This window comes from Cotesia glomerata, linkage group LG8 (genome assembly GCF_020080835.1).
Source record: "Cotesia glomerata isolate CgM1 linkage group LG8, MPM_Cglom_v2.3, whole genome shotgun sequence".
NCBI lineage: Eukaryota > Metazoa > Arthropoda > Insecta > Hymenoptera > Braconidae > Cotesia > Cotesia glomerata.
This window is the reverse complement of record NC_058165.1, coordinates 2,455,771-2,473,913: the sequence shown is the minus strand read 5'-3', so window position 1 is coordinate 2,473,913 and position 18,143 is coordinate 2,455,771. Positions and strand designations below refer to the sequence as shown.

Here is an 18,143-nt window from a genome sequence, read left to right as displayed (position 1 = left end):
TGTATAATTTGTTAAAAAAATTCTTAAAAAATTAATATATTATTATTATTATTATAATATTTACAAAAAATTGATTGCAAAGTAAAGCGCGCGAATAATTTAAAAATTCAGCGCTTAAATAATATATTTAAAAAATTTTGGTATTTAAATAATAAAATTACTTTAATTCTTCTCAATTAATTAAAAAGATTTTTAATTTATTATTTCTTCTTTTTAAAATTATTATTATTAATAATTATTATAAATTAATAAAAATTAAATGGAAGAAAAATATTTAACAGGACCTTTGTTACCTGTTGAAGGTTTTTCTCCAGTTATAAATTAGTTATCGACGGATTTATACATATATATAATTGTAGGTTGGATTTAAGAGAGGGAGTAAAATTGGTAAAAAAGAAGGGGAGAAGAAGGTAAGTAAATAATTGCAAATAGTAACACCATTCAATAAACTCACGTGAATATTAATTCTTCTTTAATTTTTCTTCAACAAGAAGCGATAATTATTAATTCTAACTAATTAATTATTATTAATAATAATGTCTAAATAAAATACAGGGTGTTTCAAAAATATATTATTAAATTTAGTGACAAGTACGGGAAACGCTGATAATTCGAACATAAAGAACATGAAAAAAGAGAGCATCGCGTCTGTAAATAAAAATAGTTGGAGATATATAGACATAGAGCAACGACATGAATTACGCCGTTGAAGTTGAAGGACAGAGATATTCAAGAGAATGTAAGTGTTCTGGAATTTCGGGTAAATTTAAATTAATTTTTTTAAGGTTAGATCACGATAATTGATTAATTATTAATGAAAGATTGAATCATTAATATTGTTTAATAAAGGGATTAAATTTTGTTAAATATGAGAAAATTATTAATGACATTGAGAATTAATAATTGATTGCTGATTCTCTAAATAAAAATATATGAAAGTCGTGAAGTTAGTCATAGGTCGAATTTCGCAAAACCGGGCCATGATTTGTTACTGGTTAAAATAAAGGCGCGCGCTATTCAAATTTCTAGTATGAAGATTAAATTAATTATAAGAGATAACTAGGTCAAATTTATACAGATAATTTTATATTGTTATAGATCAGTTGAAGTTAATTATAAAATTAGTTAAATTTTGAATTTTATCTTGTGAATTATAAATTACTAATATAAATTATTGATCATTTTGAAACTTAAATTACGTGAAGATTTTATTACTTTTAATCTTATAGTTCACAAGTTTCTAATTTAAAGATGGAAAAATAATTATTTTTTTGTAGATTTATTTGAATTAATTACTGTTCCACGAGAATTGAAGTTAAAATACTAGATGAAGCCATACTAGTTAGCCGGTTGGAAAAAACACTGGCAGAAAAAGCCTCGGCTTTGCCGTGAATCTTCTACCCAGGCAGTAACTTCTATATGAGCCAGATAAAAGAGTAACAGGCAAAGTAAGCTACGGCTTCGCCGTGAATCTTTCATCTAGGCATTGTTATGACAAATTTAAGTTGTAAAATTAAAATAGGATACCAGGGATAAACTAGATTGTAGCTTTAGCTGAAAATTTGGCCTAAAATAGTTCTATTACAGGGAAAGACGAGAAGAAATCAGACCAAGACGACAGAGATAAAAAAAGTGACAGGAGTCGTGAAAATAGTCCGCGATACAAACGCAAGTTTAGAGAAACTCCTCCTGATCCATCAAGACCAACAAACACATCCAAGGAAAGAGACAGAAGCCGGGAAAATAGTCCTAGATTTCAACGCAAGTTTAGAGAAACTCCTGATTTATTGAGACCAGCAAACAGATCCAAGGAAAGAGACAGAAGCCGGGAAAATAGTCCTAAATTTCAACGCCGATCTCAAAGAAGTCCAGAAGACTATAGACCTACAAAAAGATACAGAAGTCGTGAGAATAGTCCTAGATACCGACGCCGCTCTCGGGAATCTTCAGAGGATTCAAGATCTAGAAAAAGAAACAGGAGTCATAATAATAGTCCTAGAAATCAACGCCGCTTTCGAAAAAGTCCAGAAAACTCTAGACCTTCAAGAAGATGCAGGTGTCGTGAAAATAGTCCTAGAGATCAACGCCGCTTTCGAAGAAGTCCAGAAGACTCTAGACCTAGAAAAAGATACAGGAGTCGTGATAGTAGTCCTAGATATCGACACCGCTCAAGGGAAAGTTCGGAGGGTTCAATATCTAGAAGAAGATACAGGAGTCGTGAGAATAGTCCTAGATATCGACGCCGCTCTAGGGAAAGTTCGGAGGGTTCAAGATCTAGAAGAAGATACAAAGAATTTCGAACGGTAGCTATTCAAACCGACATCACAGCACTACAACAGAATCAACAAGCTTTGGAGACATTGTTCCAACATCAAGGTAACGTGATTCCGTACGTTGGAGGTAACATAGTTCCACCAGTCAGAGGTAACATGGTTCCACCAGTCAGATGTAACATGGTTCCACCAGTTAGATGTAACATGGTTCCACCATTTAGAGGTAACATAGTTCCACCAATTGGAGGTAACATGGTTCCACCAATTGGAGGTAACATGGTTCCACCAATTGGAGGTAATATGGTTCCACCAGTTAGAGGTAACATGGTTCCACCAGTTGGAAATAACATGGTTCGACCAGTTAGATGTAACATGGTTCCACCAGTTAGATGTAACATGGTTCCACCAGTCAGATGTAACATAGTTCCACCAGTCAGATGTAACATGATTCCACCAATTGGAAATAACGTGGTTCCACCAGTTGGAGGTAACGTGGTTCCACCCGTTGAACCTAGTCCATGTCAACCGGAAAAAGTAAAAATACCCTTGGATAGCGAAACTCTGCCAGTCCTCCCTTGCTTAACTAGAAACCAAAAGCGGCAACAGAATCGCAGAAATTGCTTACTTAGGATCCTAAGTTCTGGTGTTCAGTTCGACGAACAGAGGATACTTAAACTTTGGAAGAAGGCGGCTACCAGCGAAGAGTATAAGTTGTTTAATAGCCATTTAGAACGACTCAGAAAAGAAAGAGATTCTGCTTTAGGACTAGTGAATCCTTCATCACACCTAGGAGCATTTTTAAATCAAATGTATTGATGTAAATAAGTGTAAAATATATAAAACACTGAAGTTTAATAAATTTGATTTATTTAATAAATAACTTTCTTTACATTTTGTTCTATTATTTATCAGGTACAAGTAGCAGAATTATAAAAAGCCATTAAATACTCCTTAACAAGTACATTCTTAAAAATTAACAGTAAAATGTTATATCACAATGTATTACAAGTTAAATTATTTTGTCTTCTGTTGCGTCCAGAAAAAAATATTATTTTTCTTATTGTCGTTTAAACGAATAAACGCGTAATATATTTTCTCTCGACAGTAAATTTTATCTGATTTGTGTAATCCCTAAAAATTATTCCGTTTTATTTTTTCTTTAAGAATAATGTCGAAGTTTTAAAGACCCTTTACAACAATAAGCCCCTATACTTTCAATATTACTATTTTACTCAATACTATAAACGTTCCTAACCAAATGAAAGAGGACATTAAAAACTAATTATCCAAATACATTTCTCGAGCCATTTAAATAACCCTAAACAAATAATGAATAACCCAAGGAAAGAGCATTGGATTTAAGTCTAAATTCAACGGGGTCATAAAATATCCATTAAGAGTCCCAAACTACGGCTCCTTAAAGCTTAAAAGTAATTTGTATGACTAACAATTGTATTTTTAAATTAACTAAATATTTTTCCTTATTACCTACGACGAATAAAATTTCATCACGAAAAAAGTATTTATAGTACATTGTACTTATGTAAAAAAGTACATCAAAAAGTATTTATAGAAATAGAAAAATTCCAGAACTCTAATATAAATCATCTAAAAAAATAGTAAAATATAGCTTACCGTTAATTGATTATTGCTCTATAGTATTATTAAATGCAACTGATGAAAATGATTGTAAACTCCAGCGTTCTTTAAATTCAGCAATTCGCTTCATCTTCAATTTAAAGCGAGATGAACATGTCTCGCCTTATAGACGTGAACTGGGATGGCTCTCGATAAAGAGTCGTCGAATTTATTTTACTTGTTGTTACTTTTATAAATTATTAGAAATTGGTAAACCTAGCTATTTGCGCGAATTATTTCAAGAAGACCTTACTGTAAGACGCTCTGAGAGACTAGCAGCCAAGAAAAATAATATTCTCTTTAAATTCCCAAATTTCAGTACCACTCATTATGAGTCTTCTTTCGTAATTACAGTTATACGATTATGGGAAGAACTACCAGAGGACATTATAAATTCATCAAGCTTGGAGGTTTTCAAAAATAAAATTTTTGATTATTTATTTAATTTAGATGTTTGATCATAAACTGTTGTAAATGCTTCCCCTGTTTAAAATTTCCAATAGGATCCCATCAAAAGCGACAAAAGCCACTTAGAAACCCATAAGTTTTATTGGTTTCTAAGTGGCTTTTGTCGCTTTTGATGGGATCTTATTGGAGTTTTTCAACAGGGTCTATCATTATTTTATTAATCTTCAAACTTCGTTAACCTTTTTTATATAGCTTCTTTTTAATTTAAAGTTTCCTACCTGTCTCTTTAGTAACATCAAAGATTCTTAAAATTATTAGTTGATTCTTTATAAATTAAATTTTTATATTAATTTTTAATGTAGTATATAATATTATCACCTATCTAAAAATATTATTGTGTAAAACACTCTAAATATTTATAAGTTAAACTGCACAATAATGTAAAATTAGATGTATACTTACTCTTTGTCATTCGGCAACTGCCTTGACATAATTTTGTTAATAAACTAAACTAAACTAAAAAAAATATATAAAAATATGATTAGAAATTTTTTTTGACTTAAAAAAATACTTATATAAAATTTAAAAATATATATTATTATTTTTCTATTTATATACATGATCACAGTTGAAAAAATTGACTTAACTGCTATACTAAAAAAATTGACTAAGTTAATTATTCCACCACCCTTCTTACTAATTCTTAAATTTTTTACTTGGCGGTGAAGCACCATCTCTATTTAAAGTCGATAAATACTTAACAGAGTATTCCTTTTTATCAGACTTAAGAGATAGAATCTTAATCTTCAACTTAATTGGTGGACGGTTGACTTCTTCAAGCTTACTATCCAAAGCTTCGTTGATCCTGTCTCTAGGAATGGTAACAACTAGCGACGGCCTGGAGTGATTATTGGCTTTGTAACCACTCGTAGAAGGCTTTGGATCACCCACCGATTCCGGAAGATCCTTAGAAAGTGCCCCAGTTAAGTGACTATTTTTATCAATTGTGCATTGATTGTTCCTAGCCACTAACTTGGACAATATCTTCTGGACTTCAGCGTCTGGTACATCCGGATTGAAGATAGACACTGAATTGTTGGAAATCTCCGATTTTGGACGTACATCTTTGGATTTTGAAGCAGATGTCAAGGATTTTTTAATTGGCTGAGCTAATTGCTGTCCTTGGTCGCTTGGAATTTCCTCAAACTTCAAGCTTGGGTTAGCAAGTTGTTGAGGCATTCCTTGCCCAAGAACTGGCTCCAAACCAGCTTGTTGTGGCGGTGAGCTTCCATCACTTGAGGTTGATGCCTCTGACACCCTAGCATCCGTGAATTGTGGTGAATTTCGACCCTGGACAATATTCATAACTTTTTGCTTCCAGCGAGTCCTGCTGGGGTCGAATATCACCTTGAACTCTTCCTCCAGCTTTTCCAACAACTCCAAAGAAACATCTGAGTCATTTTCAGGATAAATCCAATTTTTACCTTGATAACTCTCGAAGATTTCCCAATTCGTAAGCTTGCTTACAAAGTAAATGCAAAAGCTTGCCGTTACTTTCGGAGAATATTGGAGGCACATTGTCGTTGTCTCCAAAAGCTCCGTAGCCAGGAAATAGCAAGCCTGAGCAAAATCTTTGTTCGTCTTGATCTCCTGGCAGAATTTCAGCACATAAGCATGAGAGTGCTCAATGTCAAGCTCGAATCCCAGGGTCTGAATCATTACATGCTCGATATATAGCACATTTTCTGCTTCAGATTTGAATTCCTTGGATTCTGTATTGACCTCATTACCATCTTTTTGGTATATGCAAGCGTGAAGAGTTCGGATCACACTTTCCAAATTCTTTGGCATACTCTCAGATTTAGCTGCCAGGAAAATTGAAGTTGCGGCTACCGGGTAACGATGAAATCGGGCGAATGAATGGTAGACGTAAAATCTGTGCATATAAGTCACCGCTGAACTGATTATTGCGTTGGTTAAACTTAATTTTTCGCCCATTATGTGAATCAATTCAGCGGCGTCCTGGCGGTACTTCAATTCTCTGGCAGCTTCAATACCGTCTTTGAGGCTTGGAGAGTTTTCTAATTGGTCTTTGGTGTAGTACCATTTTCCGGATGCCATTTTCTAAAGAATAATATTGCTGTTTACAATATATATATACTGGACAAGCAAATTTTGATACTATTTTTTTAAACCAAACTACGTATCAATCACCCAAGAATATATACTGCTGGAAAGTCAATTACGTACCAAGGTTTTTAATGGTATGACTAAATACTCAAACATATAAAAAGAGAAAAATACTTGATTAGTTTTAAACATGCCATTAAAATTTAGGTTAAGGCGCATAAAAAAAATTTATGTTTTTATATAAAATTTTGATAAATAGCTTCACAAGACATGAAATCAAAAAATTTAATAAATAAAAAAAAATTTCTTAACCACCGGTCCCTATACGATTGTAACTTTATATTTCTCTCTTAGACAAAGAAGAATTTTGAAAAAAAAAACACTCTGCTACGTAATAGATTTTTTAATTATCTATTTCATAGCAGAGCGTTTTTTTCGAAATTCTCATTTGTTTAAAAGAAAAACATAAAACTGCAATAGTTTTATAATTATGAGTGCCACAAGGATAATACCGTTTCTTACAGTGAGTGCGATGCGAAAAAAAAGAGGAGATCGGCTGTTAAGTACTTAAACAATATTGAAAAAATAATAATTTTAAACTATTTTTATACAAGCAATAGATAAATAAATTAATCGAAAACTAATGAGATTGAAATAATTTTCAAATAAAAAATAAATTACTACAATCACGCATATTTAGCAATTTTTTGAAAATATTTTTAATTGTAATTTTAAAAGAGTGTATGTTTAGTTAGAATATGCCTCTCTCGTGTGACTCTACCGTTTTTTTTTAATTCTTAGGCTAAAAATAAGCATTTTTATGAAATATTTAGAAAAAAAATTTAAAGGCCCTTTTAGCTTTAGGTCATAAAATTTTCAAATTCCTAAAGCTAAAAGGGCGCATAATAAGAGACATACGCTCTCTTCCCTGATTAAGAAATCTCATTTGGAATGATTCGAAAAGACGCGGGTTTAATCATTTCAAATCATCCCAAATTGTCAGGATGATTTGACTTTCAAGCATAAATTTTACAACGAATCATTTTATATCATATCAAATAATAAAAAAATGTAATATTATTTTATGATTTAAAATGATTTGAAATGATTTCAACTTCCAAATCATTTTGAATAATATTGAATGATAAAATAATATTATAATTTCTGGTTTTCTAGATGATTTAAAATTATTTGAAATGATTTCAACTTCCAAATCATTTTGAATAATATTGAATGATAAAATAATATTGAAAATTCTGGTTCATCAGATGATTTAATATTATTTTAAATGATTTCAACTTCCAAATCATTTTGAATAATATTGAATGATAAAATAATATAGAAATTTCTGGTTCTTCAGATGATATAAAATTATTTAGCATAATTTAAACGTTCGAATCATTTTGAATAATATTGAATGATGAAATAATATTATAATTTCTGGTTTTCCAGATGATTTAATATTATTTGAAATGATTCCAACTTCCAAATCATCTTAAATAATACTGAATAACATTGAAAGCTCGTTTGGGTAATTTTAAATTTTATAAATTTCTTTTAATATTTTCGATCCCAGAGTGATCATAATCATTTAATTGTTATTAGTTTGATAAATAGAATGGTAATGAAGGTGTCGTTATAGGGATACAAAAGATTGAATTGTCATTGTTACATAGGTATAATCTTATTTTTTATTGAACCTCAAAACTATTGGGTTGTAGACATACATAGTCAGTCATAGAAATCAAAGATAAATTTTCTACTCTAATAAATACCATTTTTGATACTATTTTTTTTATATCTATAATTGTAAATTTATTTTCCCACTCTTTTATAACAAATATATGTTCAAAAATATCAAATTTTTCTACTGCAGCTACTGTTACCTTTACGTAAACTTGATCATGTCGATTATAAAAGCAATAAATTATTTCTAATAATAATGTCGAAAAAATAATTTAAAATTAATAGAAATTAAATTTCAAGTTATTTTGAATTAATTTAAATCATAATTTTACAATTTTAAGTATTTAAAATGAGCAATTTTTAAGTATTCAAAATGAGCAATTCTAAATCATTTCGAGTTATTTTAAGTCATAAAGTTATGGTTCAAAATTATGGACAGCTAAGAATTTTGAATCATTTTAAATAATTTCAAATAATATAATTATGATTTAAAATCATATACTACTAAAAACTTTGAGTAATTTTGAATAATATAATTATGATTCAAAATGATTCGGAACTAAGAATTTTGAATCATTTTGAATAATTGTGAATCATAATTTTGCGATATCATACAATATGAAATTATTAAAATTTTTCGAATCATTCCAAATCATATTTCTTAATCAGGGTTAGCTTTAGGAAATCGATGCTTCATTTTTAGACGAAGAATATGTCAACCAGTCGATTGGTGATAAAAAAAAAATTATGCGCCCTTTTACCTTTTGGCGAGCGATATATTATTATTATTATTATAATTGTTGTTGTTGTTATTGTTAGAGTATCATTAAGAAATTTTTGTTAGTTACAATATATAGTTAGTAATCTACAAAACCCCAATAAAATAATTATAATTTTCTTTACTTAAAAAGAAAAATTTTTTTTGTTAAATTTTGTTAAATTTCAACCGAGTTGCCAAATTCTTAAAATCAAACAAAATATATGTATATTATTAATATTATATAGATAACACGTATTTTAAAAACACGTGGTCCTTTTAAGACATCAATATCCTCTATAATATTTTAAAATATACTTAATACAAACACTATAAATTATATTCGATATAAAAATTGTAAATTAAATATTTATACTATTTATTTTAAAAAATTTAATGTATATTTTTAATAAATTTTCATAAAATTTTATTTAATTTTTATATACTCTGAAAAAATAATTAAACGATAGAAATTTTCGCAACGTTGCGAATTAAAGTACTTTTTGATATAGTAATTTTTTTTTTTATTCATATTTATGATTAATTAAAAAAAAATTAATAATTAATTAAAAAAAACAAAAAAAATTTGTAAAAACTACCAAAGAAAATCCAGATGTTATATTTCAAACCCAAAAAAATTCACCCATGCAAAAAAAAAGAAAATTAAAAATCCATTTTTTTTTTCTACAAAATAGTTAATTAATTTTAATTTAAGAATTTTATTTTCCAAAAATTTAAATAAAATAATCAAAAATAATTTCTTACCTTTAGTATTTTTAAAAGTTTAAACTTTAAAGCAAATTTAGATAAACCACGTGTTTATGTTGTGTTAGAAAGAAAGTAAGTAAACAGTAAGTACTTTACACTGTAATGATCAACCACACTAATGATCTATCTACCTGAAAAATGGTTGAACTATTCTATTAAGCCCGCTCAAAAATGGACTCGACCACCTGACCATCTTTAACACCTTTAACAGCATAGAACTTATATCCGGTGTATCAATGCGCTTTCTGTTCTAAAAGTTCTAGTTCGCGCCCCCGGAAAGAACAATCTAATAAAAAATAAAGATCTTATTTTATTTTATTAAAATAATAAATAAAAATATAAAAATAATTTTTTTTATAAACTTAATTTGAAAATTTTCTTTTTTAAAATTTTATTTAAATTAATTTTTTTTACGGACTATTTTTTCCAAATCGGCGTTTATTAACTGCGCGCTTTTTTTTACAAGTTTAATTTTTTTTTGCAATTTTAAAAAATGTTTTAAATGATTTTCTATTTTTAAATAATTTTTTATTTTATCAATTTGTTAAAAAATACTTTTTAATAAATATAAAAAAATTGAATTTTTTACTCGGAAAATAAAAATCAGCATTAATGATAATTAGGCCGTCCGGTTCGAGATTTTTCCGAATTTTGCCGAATAATTTTAAATTATTTCGCAAAAACGAGCTCTTTAGAAATGGCGGGAAAATTTCAAAAATAATTATTAGCAATAAAATTTGATTTTTTAAATGTAAAAAAAAAATAATTATTATAAGTGTATAAAAAAAAAATATTATAAAAAATTTTCACTTAAAATTTTTACTTTTAAAATTTTCTTTCATTATAATTTAATAGTTATAAAAATTTTCAGATGTTTATTAAATTATTAATTTTACTTGTATTGTTTCTTAATTTATTTAAAATTTTTTTAAAAATTACTTATAATAATATTATATTCCTTCAAAGGACTACATGTTCCCATGGCAAGGGAGAATCACAGTTACATAAAATTAAAAAAAAAAATTAATTGACATGTAGAAATAAAAAAAAAAGAAAAAGTGCAAACATGTTAGATTAAATTAAAATCCGAGGTGCTCTGTTAAAATTCTTAGCTTTTGCTATTTTCGCAACTTTTATAGTTATATTGCTGACAACTGTGCTTTTGATTTCATGAGCTACAATCAGCATTCTTAGTCGTAGCGCCAACGTACTTGCAACTCTTTTAACGTCTCTAAAATAACTATAGTCATCTATATATTTTTTCACGTCTCAGACAATTGCTAATACTCATTATTATTTATTTATTTATTTATTTTACGGCAAGCGGCAATATACATTAAAGGTATAAAAGTTTGGAAAATTCAAAAGTGCACGCCTTAAAACTCTGATTCATTTTTTAAGAAAAAAATTAATTTTGTAATTGATTAAAAAAAAAATATATAATTAAGTAATTTCTTAATTTCTTTTTTTTAAATATCAGCGCCCTTTTTTCTTGTCATATGCGCACTTAGTCTAAAAATATCTAGCTTGGTCAAGTGGCGCCATAGTTTTCACGTGACAAATAAGAAAAGTTTGTTTGGCTTTTACGGTTTTATCGTAGTGAATCTTAATAAAAATTCAATTAAAAAAAAATATGTATACTAGGCCACTGATATGAAATACGGACCCAGTTCATCGAATTCTTAAACTAATAAAAAAGGTCCGGTCTTGAATTATCAATTTGTTCGGGAGTAATCGTTGTTACATCCAAAATGGAGTGACATCCGGACGTCCACGTAAAATTTTTTTCAAAACGTTTTTTTTTTTCAAAATAGCTACATGAAATGATTTTAGAAAGTAAAAGATGGTTTAATTTAAGTGTTTTTTCAGTGTACATCTACTTATATTATTGTATAAGTGTAATATGGTTGTGATAGAGACATTTAAAGATCAAAAAATTGCTTGATCTTGATGAGTCGAATATAAAGCACAACCTCACGCGCTTCGCGCTATGAGGCGTGCAAACCTCACGCGCTTCGCGCTATGAGGCCTGCAAAAGATATAATCCCACAAAAAACAGTTTCACTGTAAACCGCCGCGCCAAGTACACGTCCAACTATTGTTACACTGATAAAAAAATTGACTTGACTCAAGAGCCAAACTCTTGAACCAAGAATTCCATTTTGAAGAAAAATATTTTCTTGAGTCAAGAGAATAAATTCTTGACTCAAGAAAATTTTCTTAGACCAAGAATAATTTCTTAGCTCAAGAATTTATTCTCTTGACTTAAGAATATCATTTTCTTCAAAATGGTATTCTTGGTCCAAGAGTTTGGCTCTTGAGTCAAGTCAATTTTTTTATCAGTGTACAAACTATAATAATTCAATTTTTACAAAAAACTATTGAATCGAAAAAAAAAAACGAAGTACAAAAAATTTTTTAGATTAAAAAAACATTAAAGACAGTAAATATTAAGGAAAAAAATTTAAAACACGCTGGATTTTTTTTTGGCTTTGAACTTCTGGCAGAGGACTGTTCTTAAAATGCCTGGGACAAACTTTGGTTTAATGAATTTTAATGAAACAAATTAATTTTCGGTACTTTTTATTGAAGAAGATTGTTAGTTAACTAATTAAGTTTATAAACATTATGGAACAAATTATATATTATTGACGAATAACTTAAAATTGAATGTTAAAGTTTTAATTTTGGGAATGGGACAGCCCAGGGGACTGATATTTCAGTGGTTTACGAATTTATAGCAAAAAAACCAAAATTTATTTCATTTTAGTTTTCAATGCTCCAAATAGAAATGTTTTTTTACTTTCGTAATAAATTTTTTTTCGTAACAAAATAACAATTTTTACACGCTTTATATTAGCTTCACTTGTATGTCAGTTTGTCAGTATGTCAGTAACTCTCCGTGGGTAATCTGCGCGCCTGCGGCCTTCCTTGGTTCTGGTAGCCGTTTCTCAGGCTCGCTCTCCGAAATCGAACTCTGATTCCCCGTATTTATAATATTTATAAATAATTATTATTTATTAGCTTCACTTGTATGTCAGTATGTCAGTATGTCAGTATGTAACTCTCCGTGGGTAATTTGCGCGCCTGAATATTTTTGATAATCAACAAATAATAGTTTAAAAAAACTAAAAAATCACGCTTTTATAAATAAACCAAACTAAAAGTAAAAATAAATAATAGTTTAAAAACTAAAAACACGCTTTTTATAGAAAACCAAACTAAAAAATAGAAAATAAATTTAAATTAAGAATAGTGTTAAAAATTTCAATAAATATAAATTAATAATAGTGTAAATAAAAAAAATGTATTTTATTTTAAAAAAAGCGTGGGGTGCTTTTTAAGATATTATCAAAATGACAATCGCTCTACTCATATCTGTCAATAAAATATTTATAACTATTGACACCATGCACCTCACGCTTTTTTTTAAATAAAATACATTTTTTTTATTTACACTATTATTAATTTATATTTATTGAAATTTTTAACACTATTCTTAATTTAAATTTATTTTCTATTTTTTAGTTTGGTTTTTTATAAAAAGCGTGTTTTTAGTTTTTTTAAACTATTATTTATTCTTATAAAAAAATGACTGGGTTCAAAAAACATCCTTAAACGTCTCTACAGCTGTTGAGTCTCATTATATTGAACTAAATAAATAAATGACCTTTTACGTATTTGTTGTTTGAATATAATCATACATATTATATTGAGTTTATCTAATCTATAGTAATTTAATAATAAATACAGTATTATATACGAATAGTATTATGTACATCAGAGTCAAACACCTATCATCTATAACTTATATTTTTCTTTTTTTTTTATTTACTTATTGCAACATGTGTAAAACACTTTACAACATATATTAATGTATCTTTTTGTAATCTCATAACTGGCCATACAGGCTGTCAGGTTTTGTTAATAAAGAAATAAATAAATAAAATAAATATAAATAAAAAAATTACTTAAAATTAAATTTATAAATAAAAATTTTATTTAAAAAAAAAATGTAATTTATTAATCAATTGTATAAAAATGACAGTAAGATTTATATTTTATCAAACATTAAACTTCCTTAACTTATTATTTATTTTTTATTTTACAGCAGAATTATTTTAAGTATTTTTGTTAAAATATTACATTACAGGAAAAATTTATTAAATTAAATATAATTATTTGTTTTTTTCATTTCATGTACACACAATGTTAACAAATACAATTATTTAAAAATACGTAAACAAGCATAGACACTGTTTCATTTTCTTTTGATTTACGTCGAGTATGAAAATATAATCTTAATACTTAAAATCTTTAAAATAAGGCACTTAAAAAATTATAAATGAATAATTGATGATTAATTAATTTAAGAAACTAAAACTAAAATTCCTGGGAAGCTTTGTCGCCTTTGCCACTTGATCCGCCACCACCGGTGGAGGTCTTCTTGGGTAACAAGACAGCCTGGATGTTAGGAAGAACTCCTCCTTGGGAAATTGTCACTCCGGACAATAATTTATTTAATTCTTCGTCGTTACGGATTGCCAGTTGGATGTGACGAGGGATAATTCTGTGAATAAAAATATTCAGTATTAATATTTTAATTTTTTATGAGAATTTTAAAATTTTTAAAGAAAATTTATATTGATAAATAATTAATTATTTTGCTTTAAAAAAAAAAAGAATTTCTAAACTGTTACTTTATTTTAGTCAAAATAGAGATAATTTTAAAGAATAATTTTTTTTTTTTTTTATAAAAAAATTAATCACTAAGATTAAAAATAATATTTTAATCAATACAAAATAATTTTAATAATTATTAACTAGCAAACCTTGCAGTCACTATGTGACTGCCGTGACTTGTAGACTATAAATAAATAAAATTTTGCTTTATTAAATAATGAACTTTGTAAAATTGCACTGTACTTTCTTAACTATTGACATTTATAAAGATATAAGCTTATCTTGATGTTACACTCATAAAGAGCTTTTACTTGAGTACCCACATGCATTTTTGATATATTTTTCATATATACATATATATAAATATATAAAATATATGAAAAAATGATGTTGGTACTCGAATGAAAGGTCTTGATGAGTGTAATATCGGGGTGAGCTTATATCTTTAAAAATGTCAATAGTTCTCAAAATACAAGGTAATTTCTTAATTATTGACATTTTTAAAGATATAAGCTCATCCCGATGTTACACTCATCAAGACCTTTCATTTGAGTACCCACATCAATTTTTCATATATTTCTTATATTTATATATTTCACAAATACCATATATATAAAATATATAAAAAAAGCCATGTGGGTACTCAAATAAAAGGTCTCGATGAGTGTAACATCGAAATGAGTTTATATCTTAAAAAATGACAATTATTAAGAAATGACCTTGGATCTTGTCAAATACTGACATTTTTAAAGATATAAGCTCATCCCGATGTTACACTCATCAAGACCTTTCATTTGAGTACCCACATCAATTTTTCATATATTTCATATATTTATATATTTCACAAATACCATATATATAAAATATATAAAAAAAGCCATGTGGGTACTCAAATAAAAAATCTCAATAAGCGTAACATCGAAATGAGTTTTATATCTTAAAAAATGACAATAATTAAGAAATGACTTTGTATCTCGTCAAATACTGACATTTTTAAAGATATAAGCTCATTTTGATGTTACATTCATCAAGAGCTTTCATTCGAGTACCAACATCATTTTTGATATATTTTTCATATATACATATATATAATATATATAAATATATAAAATATATGAAAAAATGATGTGGGTACTCAAATGAAAGGTCCCAATGAGTATATTATCGAGATGAGCTTATATCTTTAAAAATATCAATAGTTCACAAGATAAAAGGCCATTTCCTAATTATGTGCCTAGAGATAGAGTATTTTCAAATACAACCTAAATACTTATCATAATAAATTGACTATCAATGAGAATGATATGAAACCTCTAAAAAGCATAAATTCAAGTCAAGACCTTTGTAATGACACTAAATTTCACTTAAAAAACCGATTCTATCATTAGACTCTCCTAGAAATTTTTATTATTCTCTTAATAATGTAAATTATATTGATTATCTATTTAAAATTAAATCAAGTCTAAATTATTATTTTTAAAAAATTGCTTTTATTATTTATTTGAGCTTCTAAAAATAAAATCATTATTTCTAACAAATTTTTCTTGCAACATTTTTATTAAAAAATTAATAGTTGTCCTTCAATTTTAGTATCATAATTATTTTCAGTATATTTATCAAATTAAAAAAAATTTTTTTTTTATTTAATTTCCTAATATATATAAATATTTTTTTTTTAAATAAAAATCTCAAAAGATTAAAAATAAAAAATAAATTCTAAAAATAAGAAAAAAAAAAAAACTAACAGGTGTTTACAGTCCACACATGACGCTAACTTTAGCGCCAATTTTGCGGCCATCTTACTTTTGCGCGCGGCCACGTGTAAATTTTTTTCGCGCGCATTTTTCTCTAACTATTGACTTATTAATTAATAATTTAATTCTCAGATATTAAAATAAAATTCTTTTTAAATATTAAAACAAATATTTTTTTTTCAATAAAAAAATTAACTATCTAGTTTTCAATATTAATTATAAAAATAACAAATTGGCGGTAAAATATTTTATTTTGGCGCGTACCTTGATTTTTTGTTGTCCCGAGCGGCGTTTCCAGCTAACTCGAGTACTTCAGCGGCTAAATATTCCAAAACGGCGGATAAATATACCGGAGCACCTGCACCAACTCTCTCAGCATAATTTCCTTTGCGAAGAAGACGGTGAACACGTCCAACTGGAAATTGGAGACCCGCGCGGCTACTACGGGTCTTTGACTTTCCCTTTGCTTTGCCTGTAAAAAAATATTAAATTAATAATTAAAAATTTTCATTAAAAAAAATTTAATTTAAAAAAAAAATTGAAAAATTTTAAGTGTAATTTTTAATAAATACTTTTTTGCTCTAATTTAATAAATAAAAAAAAATAAAAATGTCCTCTAACTTTAATATTATAAATTTTTTTTAAATATTAATTAATGTCTGTCTAAAAAATTAATATTTAAAGACTGAAAATTTATAAATATTAATATTATATTTGTTATATATAAATGTGATTAATAAATTTATATTACCTCCTTTTCCACGGCCAGACATTTTGAGATTTTAATAAAATAAAACAAATTGAAAAGATGCTTAACTGACAAAAGTTTCTATCAGAATGGCGAAGGAAGGAATAATGATTTGAGGTTTAAAGTTGGAGAAAATTCTAGAAGCTCTGCTGAAGCGACATCTGGAGGAAAAAAAATAAATTAATTGTGTGATACTTAAGGCTTATTTTTAATTTTTATAATAAAAGTTAAGGCTGAATTGCCGCCATATTTTTTGAATAATTTGCGCGGTAAATTTAAATTTAAATTTTAATCACTGAAATTAGCAGACACAATTTTTTTTTTTCTTTAAAAATTAACTAGTTTAGCGTTTTTAATCATAATTTGAGGTAATTATAATTTTAAAAGACAATTAAGTATGCAAAGAGAGCAAAAATTGTTATTTTTATTTTTTTATAGGGAAAAAATCAACATTTATTATGAAAAGAATGAATTAAAATCAATAAAAATTTATTTAACTAGTTATATAAATTTATTTTTTTTTAAATTGCATTTATAATTTTTTAGAGCTTCTAACAAATAAAATTTATTTAAAAAAAAAATTGTAAATATTATTATCAAAAAATTGCATTTATAATTTTTTAGAGCTTCTAACAAATAAAATTATTTAAAAAAAAAAATTATTTTTAAAAAATTGCATTTATAATTTTTTAGAGCTTCTAACAAATAAAATTTATTTAAAAAAAAAATTGTAAATATTATTATCAAAAAATTGCATTTATAATTTTTTAGAGCTTCTAACAAATAAAATTATTTAAAAAAAAAATTGTAAAAATTATTTTTAAAAAATTGCATTTATAATTTTTTAGAGCTTCTAACAAATAAAATTTATTTAAAAAAAAAAATTGTAAATATTATTATCAAAAAATTGCATTTATAATTTTTTAGAGCTTCTAACAAATAAAATTTATTTAAAAAAAAAAATTGTAAATATTATTATCAAAAAATTGCATTTATAATTTTTTAGAGCTTCTAACAAATAAAATTTATTTTTAAATTAATTTATTCAACAAAAAAATTGTAAAAATTATTTTTAAAAAATTGCATTTATAATTTTTTAGTTTCTGAAGATTTAAATTATCTTTATAATAAAATTAATTTTTATTTTGATAATAATTAGTAATAATTAATAATTTTATTCTTTAATATCAAAAAATGTAATTTTGAGGAAAAAAAATTTTTTTTCAATTTATTTATAATTTATTATCGTTTTTTTGGAGTAAATGTTTGAATAAAATACAAAAATTTCCCTCGAGCCG

The 18,143-nt window shown here is 26.5% G+C and overlaps 3 protein-coding genes and 1 non-coding gene across 8 annotated transcripts in view; 1 reads left to right on the top strand and 3 right to left on the bottom strand.

Moving 5' to 3' along the window:
- Positions 1-422: 422 nt before the first annotated feature.
- On the top strand, positions 423-3,132 carry LOC123270901 (serine/threonine-protein kinase fray2-like). Of its 5 annotated transcripts, none has more exons than XM_044737065.1 (3): positions 423-739; positions 1,588-2,128; positions 2,207-3,132. In XM_044737065.1, exons 1-3 carry the CDS (start codon positions 694-696, stop codon positions 3,087-3,089), a joined length of 1,470 nt encoding a protein of 489 aa, XP_044593000.1. In that variant the 5' UTR covers positions 423-693; the 3' UTR covers positions 3,090-3,132. The 5 variants fall into 5 exon arrangements, with proteins under 5 accessions (XP_044593000.1, XP_044593002.1, XP_044593001.1 ...); XM_044737067.1 differs by having other exon boundaries at positions 1,588-2,400; positions 2,593-3,132; XM_044737066.1 differs by having other exon boundaries at positions 1,588-2,645; positions 2,742-3,132.
- A 1,883-nt stretch (positions 3,133-5,015) lies between these two features.
- LOC123270828 (cyclin-T1-like) lies at positions 5,016-6,440 on the bottom strand. Its single transcript, XM_044736975.1, has one exon. It carries the CDS (start codon positions 6,438-6,440, stop codon positions 5,016-5,018), a length of 1,425 nt encoding a protein of 474 aa, XP_044592910.1.
- Positions 6,441-13,798: 7,358 nt separating this feature from the next.
- On the bottom strand, positions 13,799-17,002 carry LOC123270604 (histone H2A-like). Its single transcript, XM_044736731.1, has 3 exons — positions 16,849-17,002; positions 16,362-16,569; positions 13,799-14,230 (listed from the first exon to the last, which is right to left on the bottom strand). The coding sequence occupies exons 1-3, from the start codon at positions 16,868-16,870 to the stop codon at positions 14,044-14,046; spliced, it is 417 nt and encodes a 138-aa protein (XP_044592666.1). The 5' UTR covers positions 16,871-17,002; the 3' UTR covers positions 13,799-14,043.
- A 1,129-nt stretch (positions 17,003-18,131) lies between these two features.
- Trnay-gua overlaps positions 18,132-18,143 on the bottom strand; it is a 91-nt gene continuing 79 nt past the window's right edge. The window contains exon 2 of the tRNA in view: positions 18,132-18,143. This exon is cut by the window's right edge and continues 24 nt beyond it. This is a non-coding gene — a tRNA (tRNA-Tyr).

Bases quoted from the DNA above. Each gene is read 5' to 3' on its own strand.
- LOC123270901 (XM_044737064.1), top strand. From the start codon at position 694: ATGAATTACGCCGTTGAAGTTGAAGGACAGAGATATTCAAGAGAAT. The intron at 740-1,587 runs GTAAGTGTTCTG...GTTCTATTACAG, and splicing joins ACAGAGATATTCAAGAGAAT to GGAAAGACGAGAAGAAATCA.
- LOC123270604 (XM_044736731.1), bottom strand. From the start codon at position 16,870: ATGTCTGGCCGTGGAAAAGGAG. The intron at 16,570-16,848 runs GTAATATAAATT...ATTTTTTTACAG, and splicing joins GTCTGGCCGTGGAAAAGGAG to GCAAAGCAAAGGGAAAGTCA. The intron at 14,231-16,361 runs GTACGCGCCAAA...TTTTATTCACAG, and splicing joins CGGGACAACAAAAAATCAAG to AATTATCCCTCGTCACATCC.
- LOC123270828 (XM_044736975.1), bottom strand. From the start codon at position 6,440: ATGGCATCCGGAAAATGGTACTACACCAAAGACCAATTAGAAAACTCT.